Raw genomic sequence first — 22,522 nt, 5'->3', positions numbered from 1 at the left:
CAAGCACATATAATTCACATGTTTTATTCATGCCCCAAATTGGATGGCTTTAAGCAAGATATCAAGAGGATTCCAAGTTTAACTTTTGACAGGCTGGTTCAACTATTATCTGTTAGGATGCTTTTAGTTGTGACTAGTGGGTTAGGTGATATGGAGACACTGAGGATGGAAGCATATTTACTTTTTGTAGCTATGGCAGTCACTCACCTGTGTATTGATTCAGAATGGATAAACTCCGATCCACCAATTTTTGCAATGTGGAGATGAAGACTGTTCTCAGTGTATAACATGGAAATAAATCTCTGTAAGAGTAAGGGGTGAAAGAAACAGAAGAGGGGGCTAGAGTGTAGGCTGTAGTTACCAATTGGGTGCAAGAGTCGATGCCCCAAGAATGTTCGGGGACGGGTAATTAAGTTTAGAAGGTTTGTGTCATTATTGTCTCGGTCTTTTTTCTACCCTTTCCCTCTTGGGCGCCAATGCCTGCTTTCCTCAGGATATGGGTTGGGTTTCATATCTACGCCTTCCATTTGGTATCTTTTATGTGCCTTAAGAGTAGTATTTTTCACGGAAGATTAATTGAATTGTTTTTCTTTCTGGAATCGTCTGCTATGTATAAATGTGTAACTGTTGAGCAAAATCAATCAATAAAAAAAGAAACGTGTTTCGTAAGACAAAGATGCCTTCTGCTCATAAACTTATTGGTTATTATGTGCGAAAGTATAAGATCAGTAAGTATTGTCGAAATTGGGATTTACACATTTTTGGCTGAAAGATTTTAGCAAAGGAAAACAGGATGAACCCTCTTCTAAAGGTCGGGATACAAAATGGTTGATTCTGTTGGGTAATAAAACAAGTTTACTGGCCTGTTACAGATTCATACATCCTTTCTAACTCCGCACTTCCATGTGTTCCGTTTACATAGATTGAAGGTGGAGGCATGTTTCATGTAAGCCAGTAGGAATCCGTAGGATCTGTGATGCAGCCCTCAGGCTACTAATGTGTATTTTTGTTTCAGCACGACTGCAGGATGTGATAATGCGGAAGCTGCACATCAGATGGACATGGTGCCCAAACTTACCTTCCTACTGAATGAGCCGAGCATTACCAAGCCCAAAGTCACCATCATCTGTACGATCCTCACCCACTTATTGAAGGGATATTTCAACACGAAGGATATCCTAAGGTAATATATGTGCCTGCATTTAACTTGAAGGCTCTTGTGATTGGATAGTATTTTGATGATGTAATATTGCCCAAGGAAATACAGATATCGCAAAGCTTGTTCCCCCCCGCCCCCGGCATGTTATCACCCCTGTTCCATATTCCCAATGGTTCCTCTTTCAGAGCTGTGTAACTTGTAATATTGTGGTTTTACTTGCACACATGTTGTAAAATTTCACATGGCAATTTTGTGTGGGAAAAACGATGGTTTTGTTTTGTGTGGTAATTTCATGCATGTTGTAATCCTGATTGAGGCGCAAACTCACATTTACGTCTGAGTTGTGATTAGCTGCCCTAAGCGATGAAAGTGAATAGAGGGAGAGGTCAGGACAGCTTCTCAAATATTGTTGCACCTTCATCTATTTTAGTTGAACAAGAAATGCAATTAGGGTTGTAAATTTCAAGTTTTTTACCTCAAACTTTCATATTATATATGTTGCATTTAGAATGGCAGACACAGCACATATGTGGCAGATTACCATATATTTAGGGCCTGGCTGGGACATGGGTGTACGCCGAAGGTGACGCATGCGCTTAAAAGAGCATCCAAGTGATTTTACCCTGTCCGAGGGTTGAAGGCATTCAAGGTTCATATTGCGCATCTGGGCTTGGATCTGTGATTTATGATGCTGTTGGTAAATAAGAGGCCTTCTCTTCTAATCACTTTAAGGAAAGTGCTTGACATTTAGGTCTATTTGTTCCCCTAAACAGTCAAAGTTTAGCAGGGTGGTGTAGGGAGAGAGTTTCTCCATGGAGAACATTTTTGGAAAAGATCCAAAGAGAGTTTCGGTCACTCTTATTGAGGGAGATTTTCCTTCCAGGAACAGTCACATGAGTAGGAATGGAGGAGTACTTCTGGAAATCGGAATGTTTACTTTTTGGAGGTGTAGCTCATCAGATTTTTATCATCTCGAACAACATTGGAAATCTATTTCAAATGTAGCAGATCGCATAGGAGCAGCACAGTTTTGGACTTTTTACAAACGTTTGCTAATGAGCCACCAGATATAGATACATCAGTGCCTGTAACTTCACCAATTCCAGTAGAGATCTGAGGGCATATAAGGTAGAAAAGCCAACCATTGTGTGAGCTCACTTCTGAAGTAATCTCCGCAATCTGCAGAAATCCGTGTGAAAGAATCTTAACCAGCCCTAAACATTATGTCATTGTTATATTTGTTGCTGCAATTATTATTTATATCATAGTTATATGTCGAATAAAGTACCCCCTTGTGCACATTATAAGGATATTGCAAGTCACTGAAGAGTTCTGTGACCATGTAGAGCTCACAAACAAAGTGACTATATTGATCACGGAAATCCGAGGTGATTTACAGTATCCATCATAATGTAAGAGCTTATTTCATCCCATATGTAAGTGGGCCTTTGGCACTCTCCTTGGCTGCAAGTGGCACCGTGCCATGTCATATGATGTGTTACTCTTTCTGCCTCTCGTGTATATCTAGACAAGAGCCCTATGCGACTTGTGATTTTCAATGTCGAAATCAAAACTACATGTCCCAGAATGCAATCAATTGAAGGCAGAAGATGCTGGAGATTTCATACGACATGGGGCATCTTGGCAGCTGTCCTTAGGCAGCCTGTGGACCGTTCAGAAAAAATATAATTTGTTTCACTGGAAAATGATGGCGCAAAGAAGCCAGTTAATTTACCCTTCGCCCCTGAATGCTGTCATTTTTGTTGCTTAGACAGACAGGTGAGGCTCATTTCGGTGGCTGCCTAAGAGGTTCTACATTCGGTGCATTGAGCACGGCCTCAACCTTTGTCTTTGTAGAGGGACAGTTTCTTTTAGAAATTTCTGCTCCACAGCAGCAGTGCCTGGAGTGCCGCACACCAGCTTCCTTCACTTAAGTGAAAGCCACTGTGCCCTGTGGGCTGCTGTGACGTCAGATGGCACCAGTTCTAAGAAAATAAAACACAGTACAATAAACGATTTCAGTCACCAACATAATAGCTATAATATTCTTACCGTACATGATGATGATTATGATGATTCTCATTGTTATTATTGTTATTAATAATATTATTAACATTATCGTGATGAGATGTCCTGCAGTTATGCAGATTTGCTGTGATGAAGCAGTAGAGCGCTTTAGACTGGAGCTTCGGGGGTGAAGTCATGGTGTTGTGTAGTAGCTAACACCGTGGGGAGCTGTGAAGCGCCCCTCTCACTGGGAGATGAGGTGCAGTGAAGACCAATCCACACATCCGAGAGATGCCCGTTTCAAAGTCTCGTGATAAAGACACATGAGACATATTTCTACATTTTGTTGTGTGTCTGTGCTAGAGAAAGAGGGGAGGGTATGAGGTTTACACAAATGTTTGCTCCTTTTTGACATACATGTATCCCCTGACTGAGCACTTTACTGTCTCTTAAAGAGTTGGCTTGCTTCTCGTTTATACTTTGCACCCGTCTTCAGTGGATGAAAAACAGATTTCTTTGGCGGTATTCTCTGATGTGGAAACGGTGGAAACTAAAGGTAGGACTGTATGATATGTGTCATTTGCTGTCCACCTCTTGGTCTTTCGTTTCCATTTCTTCCTGCTTGCTTCTGTCCATCTCTTGTTCTTTTTAGATAATGCCTAGCGAGCACATGCGCTGTCTCTGCAAGACATGTTCTTGAATCACAGTGGGCTTAGAGCCCACCCACAGTTTACCATTTTTTAGCTTTAATGTTGAATCTCGTTCCCTTTGTCCCTATTTGTCTTGGCATGAGGGGATCACATCCTCTTCTTGTGTTTGGCCCTCCCTGGAGCAAGGACCAAGTACTTGTGTCCATCCACCTCTCTGTTTTTGGAACTACTTTTTTATTTGTGTTCAAGCACTCTATATAGGAGTTTATGTTCCCTTATCCCCTCCATATAGCTTCTTCCCCCCCCTACCATGTACCCTACATCACTACACTCTGCTCTACTCTATGCCACTCCACTCCACACCACTGCATTCTAATCTATGCCACTGCACTCTAAGCACTGCATTCCGTCTACACCACTGCACTCTATGTGACTGCACACTGTTCTGCACCACTCACTGCTACTGCACTCTAAGCCATTGCACTCTACACCACTCTGTACTGCACCACTGCCCTGTCACTCTACTCAATGCCACTGCACTCTGCCACTCAGGCTCTTCTTTGCACCTCTCTACACCACTGCATTCCATGCGACTGCACTCCACACCACTGCACTCTACTCTGCACAGTTCTATGCCACTGTACTGTTCTCTGCACCATTCTATGCCACTCTATGCCACTGCCCTCTATGACACTCTACTCAGTGCCACTGCACTATATGCCACTCTGCTTTTTTCTGCAGCACTCTACACGACTGACTCTGTGCCACTGCCCTCTACTCTGCACCACTCTGTGCCACTCTACACTACTCACCTCTACGCCAGTCTGCTCTATGCCACTCTACTCTATGCCACTCTGCTCTTCCCTGCACCACTGTATGCCACTGCGCTCAATGCCACTACACTGTATGCCACTGCACTCTCCTTTATGCAACTGTCTACACACCACTGCACTCTACTCTTCACCACTCTACACAACTGCAGTTTATGCCACTCTACGCTGCACCACAGTCCTCAATGCCACTGCACTCTACACCAGTCTAGGCCACTTCACTCAACCCTACACTACTCTGTGCCACTCTAAGCCACTTTACTCTACACCTCTGCAATCTACACCACTCTACTGCAACACTCTTCTCCACTGCACTCTACTCTGCACCACTGCACTCTATGCCACATTTATCTACTTTGCACTACTGTACTCCATGTCACTGTACTCTACAGCACTCTACCCTACTCTGCACTATTCTACTCTATGCCACTGTACTCTACACCACTTCACTATAAGCCACACAACTCTATTCCACATCACGCTACTGTATACAACTCTACTCTGCACCACTCTGCTCTATGCCACTGCACTGTAAGCCACTGCACTCTACTTTGTACCACGCTGCGCAACTGTATTCTACTCTTCACCATTGTACTCTAAGCCACTGCACTCCATATCACTCTAATCTACTCTGCACCGCTCTACTGTATGCCACTGCACTCTGCACCACTCTAGTCAATGCCACTGCACTCTATACTGAACCACTCTACTGCATTCTACACTACTATACTCTGCACTATTCCACTCTGACACTACACTTTATGCCACTGCATCCTATGCCATTGCACTCTACATTACTGCACTCTACACCACTACACTCTACTCAAGCTACTGCACTCCATGCCACTCTACTCTGCACCACTGTTCTGTATGCCAGTTTACTCTGTACCACTACATTCTACACCTCTCTACTCGCCATCGCTGTACTCTATGCCACTGCACCATACACTGCTCTGCACTCTATGCCACTCTAATCTACACCACTCTACTTCACTACACCCCAGTACACTATACACCACTCTACCCTTCACCACTGCACTCTACACCACTGCACTCTAATCCACTTAACTTTATGGCACTCAAGTCAGTGCCACTCTATGCAACTTTACTCTGTCCCATTCTATGGCACTTTACACAATGCCAATCTACACAGTACTACTATACACCCCTCCGCTCTACACCCCTCTTCACAACACTCCAAGCCACGCTATTCCAATCTAAGCCAATCCACACCACTCTACACCATGCAACTCCACTCCACTCCATTGTAATCTACTCAGCTGCACTCATACATCACTCTACTCTCCTCAACTCTACACCACTGTACTCTACGCCAGTCCACTCCACTCTAATCTATGCCACGCCACTCCACTTTACGACAGTCCACTGTACGCCACACCACTCCAAGACAGTTTACCCCACTCCACGCCACTCCACCCTAGTCCTCTACTTTGTTTCACTGCACGCTGCTGTACAACATGGTGAAAAGACATTAGCAAAACCAACATCTCTTGCTCAGGCAAAACCTGTTGGCTTTGCCAGTGCTTGCTTTATTTTTCATCTCAATATTTTTTTGTCTTTTCAATCCCACAGATTCTCATGTGTCCTTCCACCTTTTGCTCTTCCCCATTCATCTTGTATACTTTAACATCTATCCTGGTCCACACTGATCTGTTCTGTGCTTTGTCTATCGCTTCACCTGTCCATCCATCATCCTGCCATACGTGTCTGTTTCTTTGGTTTACTGCATGCCTCGGCCCCAGTACATTCCATTGTCACTGACCTCTATCCTTTGACCTTTTATCATTAGCTCTAGTGGGCATGTGACCTCCTAAATTAGGCTTAGGTGACACATAATAGGGCAGTGACATCTACTACCCTCAGAAGTCGATTTTAATTTTTTGACTTAGGAGTAAAAAGATCATCAAATCAAACAATGAGAACCATCAGCCAAAAACAACAACAATATGCAATAAAGAGTCAGTAATTTATATGCACCAAGACCTATGTACTCATGAATTACCACTTCAATTTAATAAAGTTTATACATTTATTGCCCTTATATTAACAATGCTAAAGTCACGTAAATAATAAGCTAAACCAAATCATAGCAATACAGAACCAACATAGACTGTCCAATCATCTGAAAAATCTGAATCTTATAAGAACAATTACTATTAAACACTCCAAAAACATTATACAGAATAACTACACAATTATTTGAGAAATAGCAACAGTTTTCATTAGTTGTGCAGTTGAATCAATCACAATCAATTAATAAACATTTACTTCAATAATTGGGTCAGACATCCTAGCTATCAGATTCTAATTCCAAAAGCATGTGAGGGCTTGGGCTTTGTCACATACAAAAAAATTAAAAATAAGACAAAAATGCATTTGGAAAACATCTTACTATGGCGCTAACAAAAATATGCGTTTGAATTATAAGGGAAAACCTGCAAAGGAAAAACAAATGCAATTTGGTTATACCTCTCCTAACGGAAACAGCAGTTAGCAGAGTCTTCATCAGCAGAGCACAGGAACAGCAGGTCTTCAGGGATCAGCTTCAGGAACATGGAACATGGCAACAGTTCAGTAGAGTTGGGCCTAAGGTGTCTGAACTTGTAAAATCATAAGTAACTAGGAAGAATCAAACTTGGACTGAAAAGAACTGCACAGAACTGAAACTGGAAAGAACTGAACGGAACTAACTTACATCACCTAAAACCTTGCTTAATTAAAGTCCCAAAAATCACTATCTAGACTTCTGCTGGACAACACTATGCAGTTTGTAAATGAACAACCAATTGAATTAAGTTTCTTCTTCAGTTGTATCTTTCTTCATTCCTTCTCCAGATAGGTTCATGTTGACACTCATCTCTGATTGGCATTTTCTGCAAAATATTAACTTTGTAGAAAACAGCACAGAGCATGACATTTAGCTGACCTTACTTCCTACCAGAAACTAAGGCCGATTATTAAAATGTTCAATAGTTATCACAAGGAAGTACAGAATGAACGTAGTGAAAAAACAGTAGATTTCAACTGTGAGCTTTCTATGGGATGTCTAATAAACAATGTATGCAAAAGAATTTCACTAAAGTCAGCACAACATTTCAACACTGTACTTGTGGAAAAATACTAAAACTTAGGCATTTTCAACTAATGCTAATAATTGAAGAATAAAACGATTATAGTATTGAAACCATATTTAGTACATTATTCAATTAATCAATAATAATTTCAAATCAGTAGTTTTGCTCATCAATGTTAATCATCTTATGTCAGTACGTGTGGTTGTGATTCATCAATATACATTTTCCTAGTCATTTATTATTTCACATAGAATTCGAGGGCGCAGACACCATGTAGACCACATTTTCAAACATGCGCATTTTACCTCTCTAGCACAAATGTCTCTAAAATAGAACTTTTAATACACATTATTTATTATATTTTGGTTATTCATGTTATTAAAAATGTTTGCTCTCAAGCAATCTCTCCTCTGACGGCAATATGTGCCATCATAAAAGAACACTACTATAAATAGACAATTCAAAAGTGTAGTTTGTTTAGTATATCTTGAATTAGGGTTTCTCCATTCTTCAAAATTTCTCAAGTCACAAAAGTATCCGCTTCTTATCTTTTCCATTTCAATTTCTTCCCTCCTCTGTTGATTTCTCATCCTTTGTAATTGTATGAATTTATACAGTCTGTAAAATCCGAATATACAAATGAGACACACAACCACCATTAATAATGGTTTCAGTATTATTACCACAGCACCCTGACCAAGATTTCCCAACCAATTTGCTATTTTAGTGAAACTTTTGCCTATATTTTCCCTTACACTCGGTTGTTTCAGGGCCTTTGTCAGAATTCATATTTGTCAAATTTTGAATGCAGCTTCTTATTTCTTTACTGCTGTCTAGGATAAAAGTGCAACAATATTGCACCTTATGTATCTGACAGACTCCGCCCTCTTTTGCTAAAAGGATGTCTAACGTAAGAAGGTTCAGAAGAACCATTTCTGTATCCATAAGAAGAATTGCTTCAGAAACATCTGTTTACATTTTGTCCACAATGGTTGACAATCTCTGAATCTTCGTGTCATTCAGAACAACTCCTACGGAAGGAAGAATTGCTCCAAATATGTCTCCAATCATTTCTGAATAGCTTGCCCTTTTAGATCTTGGTCTTAAGTTCTCATGAGTATCATTTATGTTGTCAATCTGGTACATTTTAGGGAAAACCACTCCCAGGTAATAAGTCCCATACCATCCCTTAGGAAGACGATAATAGGCATTACTACCTCAAATATAGTATACACCAGGAATTGTAGGATCTTGTCCATTTAGTATAATAATGTCCCATATATTCCTAGAAATACATGTCTGCATTCATGTGCCCCCACAAACTTAGTATCAGTTCTGGATTGAGGCCTGTATATACAAAGCTTCCATACATGTTGATAGTCTAAAGCAAGCTTTCTTTGTATATTAGTTACACTATATGCATCATCATTCATACAATTGGATTTTAATAAACCCTTCTCTATTTTCTCATTCATTGCCTTTCTTCTATCATCAGCCTGATTCATGAAACCCTTCTCAGTTGCTGAAAGTATACACGTCAAATTATTCCTGTGAGCATAGGCCGTACCAAATGTCAATATAGTTTCAAAGAAACCTCCTACAATGTCTATACTTCTAGCTTAAGCAATACTACTCAAGTGTTGGTTAACTGGAGCAAAAGAAAAGACTGGATCAAAATGCACGTACAAATACTGTATGTATTCCTGATTTTAAAGCCTTGTTAATAAGAGACTACGCCTAATCTTATAAATGAGTGGTAAGCTATGATATGTAATCCCTTACTATACTGAGGAAGGAATTTGTGTACACACATAAAATTCTCTCATATCCACAGACTCAACATATTCGTACCACAAATGATAATAGATATTAGAAGAAAGATCTCCTTATGAACTGTCTAAGTACCTTATCTTTATCAAACTTGTCTAACTCAGTAAGTGTAGCAGTGGCTAGTATTAGAGAAGGGTTATAAGTAGTTTCAGCTTTATCAAAAACACTTACGCTTATGATCAACAACAAACTTAACAACACACATGCAACTGCCAAACCAACACATACATACTTATACTCATTGTTTCTATTGAAACTGGTACTCATGCCCTGTAAAGAATCAAAAGCGAAAGAAAAGAAAAATATAGAAATATAGACTTAACTATGAAGCCACAATCAAAAATCAAAAATAATCTTCAGTTTTCTTTGCGATTATATACAGCAACTTTCAGGGACTCCAGAATTAATCAAAAGTCGGTTTAGCAGCTTTGTTAAAATCAGTTTTGAATGTCTCTTTTAGTAGATCACAATCTGTTGGTTACTAACTATTATTTTCAGTATATATTATCTTTCTCGGTCATGTGACCATGTATTTTCAAAACTCAGCTTAATTATGATTTAAAGTTAAAAAATGTTGAACTGAATTCTCGCATTCAAAACAAAAGGACATAAACTTCTGTTTCCACTCATCAGCTGCAAGGTACGCCCATTCAGGATCTGAGTATCTTCGGCTTACATATCTGTTCCTTCTGTTGTTTCTGTTTCCTCCTTTATGCTTGACAACACATCATAAGCTTTTTCAGTTGCATGTAAGAAAGGCCATTTATCTCCTTTCACATTTTTTTCTGTACAGTGATGGCACTACACGATTTACGATTCTTCTTGGTTTAGCAGAAATCTGACACATTTTTCTGTGACTTATTGGTTTCACCTGCACCATCAGCCATTTCAGGGGGAGTCAAATCTGTATCGCTTTGATTGAACTCAACTCCACTTTCGACTACTTCAAGATACTACGTTTGCTTTATCTCTTTTCCCAATTGTCTGCTTCTGGGAGAGTCCTTTGGCTCAGACTTGACTCTCGTGCTACATCCACTTCCGTCTCTGCTGATAGGAGTATTGAGATTCTCTTCAGTTTCAGCTTTCAGAGGAGTACCTGGATATGAATCTTAACCAGTTTGCACTGTATTTACTTCTGCAGTCTCTTGTTCTGTCTTTGCCTCTTGCTTCTCTCAGGACTGTACAGTTTCTGCTGGTGCTTTCAGGAACACTGAATCTTCATCATCCAAAGGATGTAGAACTTTACCATTATGACTGCCATTAATCCAGTTTGGAATTCCAGCACACTTCATAGCAGTCGTCGTCACCAGTATAACCTGAAATGGTCCGTTCCACCTTGGTTCCAAGCAAGTATTCCACATGTGCTTCTTGATCACCACCCAATCACTAGCACGAAGACTGTGACACTGGTCTTGGGTTGGTTGGCACAGCTGTAGCTTCCACCTGGTGAGACAAAGAGCGAACCACTTCAGCTAAGCCCTTGCAGTAACTAGCACCAAGTCTTCTGTTATGCTTAAAAGCGCATTTGCAGAAACAGCTAGCAATATGCCCATCAATATCTCATGTGGCGATCAACCCGTTTTTCTGTCAGGTGTACTTTGCTTGCTCATAAAACACAAAAAGAGAGTACTGGGAGTGATACTATCCCACGCAAGCTCCCAAGAGAAATCTATATAACCACTAAAGGTGTGGGATAATTGGGGTTGAGGGTGGAGTCGGACCAGTGTTCCCTTAATTGTCAGTACCGGTTAGGTCATGGTTCGTGAAAAAAGGAGAGCATGTGTGGAGAGTGTCTCTAGAACGGATGTCTGTGTTGAATAAGGGGGGAGAGGGAGTCCCCTTACGGACTAGGTGGTCTCACACACATAATAGTGTCTTGCTTCATCATTTGACCACCTAGCCCCACCCAAGTAAGATGGTACTACTTGGGCGGACTCAACCTCTTAGTTAAAAGAACAAGAGGGAGTGCTGAAATTAAACTTACTGGATAAATAACAGGGATCCAGATAGGGTGAGAATAAAAATACCATACATGTCACCTATATCAATTAATTAAACTTTAATGGAGGTGCATGTTGGTAAGGTTAAGATCGGGGAAGAAGGCTCACTAGAGATTAATGTCTCTTGGAGTCTAAAAAGGTATATGTATGACCAACATGGTTCTGCCCTCTCGAAGTGCTGGTAGGTCAGGGGCATTCGTCAGGGTCTAGGATCCCGGAGCACTATTACTAAGTGATGTGCTCATTAAGTGAATTCTAAAAGCCTACCTGAACAGGTGATTGATGGTACGGTAGGTATGTAATGTATAATAAATAAACAACGGATTATAAAGGGTGAAGGGTGGCACATCACTGCACACAACACAGCAAAATCTGGTGGTAATATACAATAAAAAGTGGAAAAACACTCAAACACACATGCAGTGCTGACTTACCCCAGAAATAGGGGCAAATGGCCTCTGGTGTGGGTAAAGCCGGGGGTGGGGTTTTCCCTTGTAGTCACACTCTTGAAGGTGGGGGGAAAAAAGAGATTAAAGGGGGCGGGAAGGGGCGAGATGCCAAGGATAATAAGGTCCAGGTAGGGGAGGGAAGAAAAAAGTAAAAAAAGTAAAAAAAAAAAAAAAAAGTAAAAAGAGAAGAGGAGAAACGAGGGAAAAAGGCAGGGCAGAAGACAAGCAGAATATAAAATAAATGGACAGTAATGCTGGTATCCGGTGGGGTTGCCGCAGGACCGGGGTGAATGAGAGACCCAAATGCAGGGAAAACCAGAATCCAAACTTACCACTCCAAAAGGAATACCCGGGGAGAGTACCTACATGCCAGTGCCAGACCGCTCTGCATGCTCATCAGAACCAAAGGTAAAGCATCAGACCATTTCAGAGAAGTAGATGCACAAATCTTTGCCAGTCGAGATTTTAAAGTACCATTCATTTGCTCTACTAATCCAGAAGCTTCAGGATGGCAACTCCAGTGCAGCTTCTGCTCAATATTTGAGGCTGAAGATGGCATTTTTAACACCTCGTTATTGAAGTGACTTCCTCTAGCTGATTCTAAAGAGGCCGGGAACCCAAATCTTGGTATTAGCTCCCTAAGTAACAGCTTTGCTACTGTGAGGCTATCATTTCTACGTGCAGGGTAGGCTTCAATCCAATGACTAAATATATAGACAATCACGAACCCATACCTCAAACCACCACACACAGGTATCTCAATGAAATCCATCTGCATTCTGTTTAATAGGCCACCTGATCTTCAATGTGACTCATATTGACAACAGTTTTCTTTCCCACGTTCATTTGCTGGCATGTAATGCATCTGTGACAAATAGCTTCTGCAACTTGTCTAAATTTTGAATTGGACAAGGATTGCTTAACTGTTCGAATCATTGCATCTCTGCTGATGTGAGTTTGACCATGATAGTATCTAACCATGTGTATCAGTAGACAGTTTGGCAAAACTACCTGCCCTTTATTTGAACCAACATTTCATCAATTTCTCTTTGATTACATCCTAATTTTATCCAATTTATTTTTTCCTCTTCTGGTACTTCGTCTTGTAATCTTTTAACCTCTTCCCAAGTGTCAACCATTGTCAACAGAAAACTTTAACTTGTCACATCAGTACCTGGTTTATTTTTTCCTTCTTCTTTAAAGGTGGCACAATTACGTGCACAATACCTGGCAAGTTGATCAGCATATGCATTACCCATAGAGATAAAATCATTTGCTTTTTGATGTGCAGTACATTTCACAACTGCGACTCTCTCAGGTAATTGTAAAGCCTCCAACAATTCATAAATCTTATCCCAGTTTCTTATTGATGTGCCAGAAGAGGTCCTAAAACCTCTCTAGTACCACAGCTGCCCGTAGTCATGTACAACTCCAAATCCATATTGGCTATCTGTATCAATTGTAATTTTAAGCTGTGATGAAATACAGCATGCTCTAGTAAGAGCAACCAATTCAGCCACTTTTGCAAAAAAATGCTCCTTGAAGCCATGAAGCTTTGAGTAAACCAGAGATGGTGCACACAGCACAATTAGATCTCAATGTTCCCACATTGTCTCTTTAACAGGAACCATCAACAAAAGTTATTTGGTCATTTTTCCCTAACTGAGTATCTTGAATATCAGGTCTGGGTTTGGTGAACAGCTCAGTAACATCCACGCAGTCATGTTCCACTTCATTTGCATTTTCAAATTTAGCAGTGTCCATAGGTAGCAAAGTAGCAGGATTAAGTACTCTGCACCTTCTCAGGGTGACATTCGGTGATCCCAAAATCAGTAACTCATAGCGAGTCAACCAAGCATTTGTCAGATATTAAGTCTTGGTCCTGGTAAGCAAGATCTCAACTGCGTGAGGGACCAGAACAGTTAAGGGATGTCCCCTCACAATGCTTTCACTCTGGGCAGGACTAGTACCAACCTCAGCCACCTGTTTCAGGCAGCTTGGTAAAGCGGCAACAACCAGATCCAAAGTAGCTGAAAAATATGTTATAGGATGATTTACACCACCATGTACCCGTGTTAGGACAGAAAAAACACAACAATTGCGTTCATGGCAAAACAGCAAAAATGTTTTTTTGTAGTCAGGCGTTCCCAGAGCTGGTGCTTTGAACAGACTCTCTGTTAGCTCAGTAAAAGCTTTCTTACAAGCCTCATCGAAGAGTACTGGATCAGTAATGTGTTTGTGGGCCAATCTCTGCACAGGCTTAGAAATGACAGAAAAATTGGGAATACATTGGCGACAGTAACTAACCATTCTCAAAAACATTCTCACATTTCTTTGAGTAACAGGAGGGTTCATTTGGAATATAGCTGTAACCCTTTCTCTCAACACTTTCCTTGCACTTTTCTCTATTTGATGTCCCAAGTGCTTCACCTCTTTTTGACAATATTGTAATTTTGTTGGAGACACTTCATGTCCATTTTCACCCAAACGATTCAATATGGCAATATTATCTTGCATGCATGCTCTTCATGTCTTTGAAGCAACCATTAAGGCATCAAAGTACTGAGCCAATGTAGATTGGAAAGGCATTTCCAATGATTCTAAATTCTTTTTCAACACATGATTAAATATTGATGGGGAATTCTACACCAGGAATACTCACAATTGCAGAATTTAAAACAAAAGAGAACTGGCTATCCCCAAGTAGAGGTACTGAGAAAAATGCTTGTGATAAGTCCACTACTGTGAACCATACTACGTCACATGGAATTTGGAATAAATTCACTGCTGGATTAGGTACCACTGGAAAACATTTGACCACTATGTCATCAATGTTTCTCAAAACCTGAATTATGCGAAATCTCCCACTAGGTTTTTACAGACTCCTAATAGGTGAGTTGCATGGGCTGCTCAGCACTTCTTTAAAAACCTGTTGCTGCAGTTACAGGAGTAACTCCTTTGATTACATCTGGCGCCATGTGATATTGGGGAGTTTTGGGGGAAACTGCATTAGGTTTAGCTGTGACTTTGACTGGTTCCACTCCTTTAATGAGACCAATATCTCTTCCAGAAAGATCCCACACTTTTAGAATAACTGTACCTTGTAGGTCATTTGGCAGGTACTGTACTGTAAACACAGTGAAAAGAGTAATCAATGGGAATGTTTCATTAATTAAATTACATATAATTGGTATGTATGATTCCTCTTCACCATTTGTTTGAATGGCAATTCCATAATTTGTGCAAGTAATCAAACATCTTATTTTATACAACAAATCTCTTCCCAGCAGACATACTGGACTTGAGTCATAGGCTACAAATTTGTGCATCCCTTCAAAAGTACCAATTTTAACAGGAATCAATTCAGTAATCAGATTTGTCAAGTGTTGATTTGCTACTCCTTCAACCTGTACTGTTATCACAGAAAGTGGCACATTGGGAACTTCTGTAGTTCTGACACTAGTGTGTGTAGCTCCTGTGTCAATCAAGAATGAAAGTTCATGACCCATACCTGTTCCATTTACATAGGGGCCACTCTGATCTACCTCTGATGAAGCTGCTAGCACACATTCTTCCTCATCCGAACTTCCACTCATGATTTCATCACTCCGTTCATCCTCACTGTGTAAGGGATATTGTGTAATCAATTGTTGACTATTTTGACTTAACGTTTGACCCATGATCTGCTGAGGAACAATAACCTGCGGCTGTGCCATTGGAGGTTCAGGAATTTGCATTTGGTGCTGCTGTGGCATCATTTGCATCTGCTGTTGATTTTGCTGTTGTGGTACCTGAGAACGTGGCACTTGCTGTTGGGAAATATGCATTTGTGGAATCTGCATTTGATTATTCATATTCTAAATATTTACATTAGGATTCCGATTTCTTGGTCCTCTCAAATTTGGAAAAAAGATTATGTTCATTCATCTGCACAACACCTTCCTGCACCATCAAAGGACATTCCCGCTTCCAGTGTCCAAAACTACTGCATGCATGACAAGGTAACATTTTCTTCATTGCCTGCATATCACCTGTATTAACATTAGTATTCAAATAGACACAATTTCCAATTCCCACACCACCTAGTCCTCTTCCTCACTCCTGTCCCTGAACCACTTGCATCCTTCCCTGTTGTTGTTGTTCTCCCTGCACCCCTAATTGTGCTGCTCTAATCTACATCACCATCACCTTTTCTTTCAGTCTTTTCTGTTTCATGTCAATTTTGACACTGCAATATTTAGCAAACTGCAATACTTCATCAATCCGTTTTGCTTGCTGGCAAATCCAATGACTCTTAAGAATGTTACCAGTTTCAGGTCTCAACCCCTGCACAAACCTGAACATGAAATGAATCATGTCTTTGGGTTCAATTGTCTCTGTACCACAGTAATGCTTGAATGCCTGCAACAACCTTTTATAATATGCATGTATTGACTCCTTTGCTTCCTGAGCTGTCCCATCAATTCTCTGCCAATCAATATATTTATGGGAAATTCTCCATTTAAAAAATTCAATTACTTTATAATAACTTTTCATTACTTCTGGGGACGGCGCGCCTGTAAACGGATCTTGTTGAGGCTCTCTTGTTGGCCAGTCAATACTTCTCTTGCTTTCAATCCATAAATCAGATGGGGCCACTATTTCTAAAAGAGTATTTAAATCTTCTCATAAACATTTAGCAAGTTTCGCAAACCTATCTGTCTGCTGGTACCATTCCACTGGCTTCCCTCTCAATTTCGGGTAATCATTTGTGAATGACAAAATATCACCCATGCTTCAAGGGACATGAACATAATTCTCTCCAGGAATTTCTCTCATTGGTAATATTTTTACTGGACTATCGGTCTGCTTAGTGTCAGTAGAGTTTGAAGTCGCAGACTCTCTTTTCTTCTGCTTTCTTTTCTTTACCCATTTCCCTTCCCATTTATCTAATGCTCACCATGTTTAAATACTTTGGATTAATTCTCTAATATGAATTTTCATTCCAGGTGATCTCATGTTTGCGATGTCTTTTTAATCAAATTCTAATCTGTAACTTCTCTCTAATGGTTCGGATTACTCCATATCCACGTCATATTTTTCTGTAAGTTCTGATCATTTCTGATGCACCAACCCTGCTCCGTTTGTGACATCTTTACACATGGAACGTAACTCATATTGATTATATGAGTCAATGCTAGTTAATTTAAGTGTGCCCTCAAATCATTTCATTTAATTCTAATTTTAATCTTGCCAGATTCAGTGTTCTTTCCCCTTCAACAATTGTTTTCATTGCTGATGCTCCACTCATTTCTCCAACCATTCTGTTAATTGCTGAGTTGTCAAGCCTTGTAAAGACCCATTATTATTCACACTAGGCACACATTGTGGAGTATTGCATGGTGGACCCATCACTCTTTCAGGTGACACTAGAACTGAATTTGGAGACATCTAAGTTTGTGAGATCACAGGACAAGTTACGTCTATAAGCGAAGCTGTTTTGTCAAAAGTCTGATTAATTGGAGTCATAACTCCCGCAGTAGCATTGAGTTTCTCCATTTCTGCATTTGAGTTAAACAGTGACAAAATAGGAGCAATAACTTAATAAGAAATCTGCATATTGCTCTCATTATATCCCTGAGCATACAATGGAACAACTGAACCAATTGTGACAGGAACTGTTAATGCTTCTGGACTTGATGAAGTGTTCTGATTACTCAAGTAAATTATTCCAGAACTCAGACCTGTAAATACTGAGGAACTCAAGTGCAGTATTGTTACTGGAGTATATATTGGCATTGTCTCAGTTTGATTAACAACTTGCACAGGAGTTACTGAATTAGGTGTAAACTCCACCTGAACCATCACTGATATCTGAATAATCTGTAGTGCCACCAGAACTACAACACTCAGTGCAGAACTAACAACAGGAACTGTAGAATATATTACAGGTTGAGCTACAGTTTAAATCACAGGAGTCTGAGTTACTGTAACAGTAATAACATAAGTTGTGACCTGTACTTGACTCTGTGTTACCACAACCCGAGGTGCACTTGGACTAGTACCAGCAGCTTGATTTGCCTCTTCTGCTGCATATGGAGGAGAGGGATTTCTTAATAATTGTGTTGTAAATTCATCATCATCTGAATCACTGTCATAAGTCAATGATCTTTTAGCCTCATCTGACTTTGACTTAGTTATTTCAGAATTCTTTTTCTTTGTCTTTGGTCTGACACTGTCCCCTTTCTCTTGTGAAATTGCGGGAAACATTGCAATCCCTTTTAAGGATTCTTTTCTCCAAAACTTCTGCTCACTATCCCATTGGGCTTCTAGCAATGTTTTGTCACCTGTGCGCACTTGTCTCTCAAATTTTAATTTCTCTTGTAGTCTGGCTAATAACTCCCAAATAGCTGAGGCTTCAAATTGTGCTGGTCTTGGAGGGGGCTTTAATTCATAAAGTACTCTCCTCATATTTTCTAAAATCCTCATATTAAAACTTCCATGAGAAGGAAAAGCTGAGCACCCTTCTTTCTCTGTTATTTTACACCGCTGTTTTAACTAAATACATGCTGATGGACCTTTCTCTTCAATTACTATATATGCTGGTGTAAATTTTGGTGGAGTAATTTCTCCTATTGAATCTGGAATGAAGCATCTCCTCTTATCACACTTTTTAATGCTTTGAACATTTTAGTATTTTACCTTTAATAGGGCTTAAAACTACAACATTGATCTAGAACAGGAAGTATTTCAATCCCAAAATCCATTTTGCTTCTACTCTCAATCAGTAGCTGTTCAAGGTTGTCCACCAGTCCGTGCGTGGCTCCTTTCACCAACTGACCAATCCCAGCGCGGACCCAGTGATGGCTCACGCAGCAGCTGACAAAGCCTTGTGGCTCATCCTTCAAACTCGTTTCACACAACTAACTGCAAAATATTGGGAACACTAAAAAAACAAAAAAAAATCATCAGAAACCAACTTGTCTGCTTACTACAGGTAGGACTATCACTTTGGAAGCTGTACGGAAATTTCAATTGTGGCCTTTCGCACAAACTACTACTCTTCCGGCTGTGGCTTTCTCTCATGCACAAGTAAAATCTGCCCTGTAAATTTCACCCTTGACTAATACCAGATCCTCCTTCTGCATTCATGAATCACCTATTTTCTGTCAAAATAGCACTCACTTAACACACACTAGGAAAACAACTGCACCAACACTGCAGACGAGTAACAAACAAACAAGTGTCTTATTCATTTGTACAATACTCCGGAGTCTTAGACTTCACAGGGTCTGTTACAACAACAAGCATGTGGTCAGTTTTTGAGCACAAAGCGCCACACTCATTTGAAGTATGATGACTTCCCTACTCTCACCCTTTGGCATATGCAAACTCCCTACCCAACTACTTTGGAGTACACAAATTCCCTACTTCACTCATACATCACAATTCACCTTTGATTGGCCAAAGGATTGCAAGCGTAAAACCTACTTAAAACTCAAAAACACTGGAAACATACCAACTTCCTCTAAACAAGCATTGGCAAAACCAATTGAGATGAAACCCATTCACAAATAAATAAAACCTTAGAAGATCTCTCTCCTATCGAGACGAAACCATCTTCTGCTACCACATTCTGTGTGTATGTAACCTCCTAAATTAGGCATAGGTGACATGTAATAGAGCAGTGATATCTACTACCTTCAGAGGTTGATGCAATTTTTTTGACTCGGACAGGAATAATAAGATCACCAAATCAAACAATGAAAACCATCAGCCATAAACAATAACAATATGCAGTAAGAAGTTCTATGTGGTCATGAATTACCACACCAAATTAATAAAGTTTAAATATGTATTGCCCTTTTAATAACAATGCTAAAGTCACGTAAATAATGATAGCAATACAGAATCAATGTAGGTTGTCCAAATTGTCTGTAGAATCTCAATCTTATAAGAGCAACTACCATTAAACACTCCAGAAGAATTATACAGAATAACCACAGAGTTGTTTGAGAAATAGGAACAGTTTTCATTAGTTCTGCAGTTGCATCAATCACAATCAATTAATAAACATTTAATTCAATTACTGGGTCGGATATTCTAGATAACAAATTCTAATTCAATTACTGGGTCGGATATTCTAGATAACAAATTCTAATTAGAAAAGCTGTTCATTCATTGCAAGTTCATCAACATAACAGAACCACACAGCAAACTCAAATAGTTTGTGGGATTCTTTTTTAGAAAAATAAGGAAAAACATTCATCCCTCATCGTGGAAGTTTTTACCCATGACAAGTGGGGCGTTTTGCAGTTTCAGTGCCTCTTACTACCAGGTTTTACCTGGCACTGTTGGACACTGAAAACTGGCCTTTTGTTCGCCCACTCTAAATAGAGTGAGTGGACACATAGAAATATGCCCCTGCTCTTTCGGGCTGTCGGAGGTTTATGTCAGCAGTGGAGCCAGAGAAGTTTCCACCGTCGACATAATGAACCTCTGCCTGACTCTAAATGAGGCAGGGAGACCTTCAGTTTAGTGAAGAGGGCACTCTGTCGCCATTACAACTGAGTACACTCTCCTCCAAACTCTAAAACATGCTGTGTGTCATGTTAACTTATGTCATGACACCTTTTGACATGTTGTTTTGCTAGCTTGCATATCTTTATAATGTAGTGTTCATTTTGTAGTGCTATCTTACGTCCCATTGTGTTAATTTATTGCAGTTTTTGTAGCACATATTCTCCCTTTGGTATGGGCTGGTAGTTTGGTCTGTAGTGACTTTCCAAGAGGTTTAGTCGTTTCTGTTTCAGACAAGGGTCTGATTTGGCTAATTCGCTGTTAGAGGCTCATGTTTATTCATAGATCTGTAGGTGTATGATTTTAGTTTATATGAACTTGTTGGTACATGTATATGCAGATATATAGTTACAGATGTGCATCTGTACCATGCATCTGCAGGTATATGTTGGTGTACGGACATATGTGTGTGTACCTGTCTGTACTTTACAATATGTGTACTTTTCTGTATGTTTGCATAATAAGGAGGTTGTTTTTATCTGTTGTCTATATGTACTTCTGGCTACACATTTGTCCCACTGTGCATCTGTAAAGATATTATTGTAACATTTTCTTGATATCTGGTGCTTACCTTTCTCTTGTAATAATGAACAATTTTCCTTGGTGTGTGATGCCATTTTGTGGTTATTCCAGTTACCCGATATCTATCAAGGTTCTCCTAATACATTTTGCTCATCACATTTTGCAGTTTCCTTGATGTCTGATGTCTGTAAATTTATTCTCCCTCATGTTTTCAGCACATTGTTAATGTTTAATCATTTCTCCAAATATCCTTATCTTGTTGTCTGATGGCTGATGTGATTCACAATTTCCGTGTTATCTTTTTGTTCTTTTATGATAACTTTCACCATTTCATTGATATCTTTCAAAAATCTTGATGTCCTTCATCTCTTCTTTTACGTTTCCTTTCTATATGATGTATTTGACCACTTGCTTGATGTCTGATCACATTGTAGTTTGGTTAATGTTCCCATTTGATCTCTGCAGCTTGCAGCAAAGCATCAGCGAGGACCATCTGGCTGAGGCAGCAGTTACTTATGGTGATGCTACAAGTCTTTTGTGCAGATGGCAACCATCTGTCATTGGTGTAAGTTGATCAGGCATGATATGTCCTGTAGTTGCTGAAGAGACAGCATACCATTCTAGTGTCTCATTTTCTAATATGTCTGTGCCGTTACAGAGAGGCTAACTATATGCAATTTAAACTTGACCATGCTCAAAAAGGGCAATAGTGCTGTGTCTCTTATAAGCAGGAACACAAGTTTCCAAGGGTTATTTTAATCTGGTTGATTGTCTTCTGCAAAGTAAACCTTGACTCTGTATTGCACAGGGAGCTCTGGGCTGAATCTGGGCATAATGTAGGCAGCACAGATAACGTAAACGCTTCTATCAATCTGAACCACAGGTAACTTCTTCTGAAAGCTGAGGGGTGTTTACAGGTGTGATATCTTTATGTGAAGGTCACTTTTCATACCAGAAGAGTTACTCTTCCATTATACATGGACATTTGCCAATGCTGTTAAAGATACAAGAATCCTGGTATCACTAAACCCTTTAACCTTTTTGTCTGCATGGCGCAGCTGTGAGAGGATAGGTCAAGCACATCTGAGCAAGGAAGCATAGGAGAAGGTGGCACAAAATGAAGTTCTCAAACAATGAAGAAGTACTCCCTATGAAATACCTGATCTGTAATCTACACTAGGGTATTTTCAGCCCTTTCCGAAAGTAATTCCTTTAAGCTCTACAAGAAGGAGGAGAGTCAGAGCTGATTGAGGATCTACTTATATCACCATGGCATTTGACCATGGCTTTCGGCCGAGAGCTCTATGAAGGGATTGGCTATAAAGTCTGAGAGTTTGCTGTCTGCTCTGTATCTTGCTCTAGAGTCATTACCTGTACGGTAAAGGCAGTGGCATAGCATTCAGCGATGCCACATGGATTTT

At 39.9% G+C, this 22,522-nt stretch overlaps 1 protein-coding gene across 2 annotated transcripts in view; it reads left to right on the top strand.

Moving 5' to 3' along the window:
- Nucleotides 1–22,522, top strand: part of WDFY4 (WDFY family member 4) — a 778,336-nt gene that overhangs the window by 334,969 nt on the left and 420,845 nt on the right. For both annotated transcript variants that reach the window (XM_069240880.1, XM_069240879.1), the window contains exons 27-29: nt 1,016–1,183; nt 3,622–3,722; nt 21,567–21,666. In XM_069240880.1, the coding sequence (XP_069096981.1) occupies nt 1,016–1,183; nt 3,622–3,722; nt 21,567–21,666 (369 nt within the window). The remainder of the gene's footprint in view (nt 1–1,015; nt 1,184–3,621; nt 3,723–21,566; nt 21,667–22,522) is intronic.

This window comes from Pleurodeles waltl, chromosome 6, assembly GCF_031143425.1.
Source record: "Pleurodeles waltl isolate 20211129_DDA chromosome 6, aPleWal1.hap1.20221129, whole genome shotgun sequence".
Classification (NCBI taxonomy): domain Eukaryota; kingdom Metazoa; phylum Chordata; class Amphibia; order Caudata; family Salamandridae; genus Pleurodeles; species Pleurodeles waltl.
The sequence above is the reverse complement of the archived record's forward strand: the minus strand, read 5'-3'. Positions and strand labels throughout refer to the sequence as shown.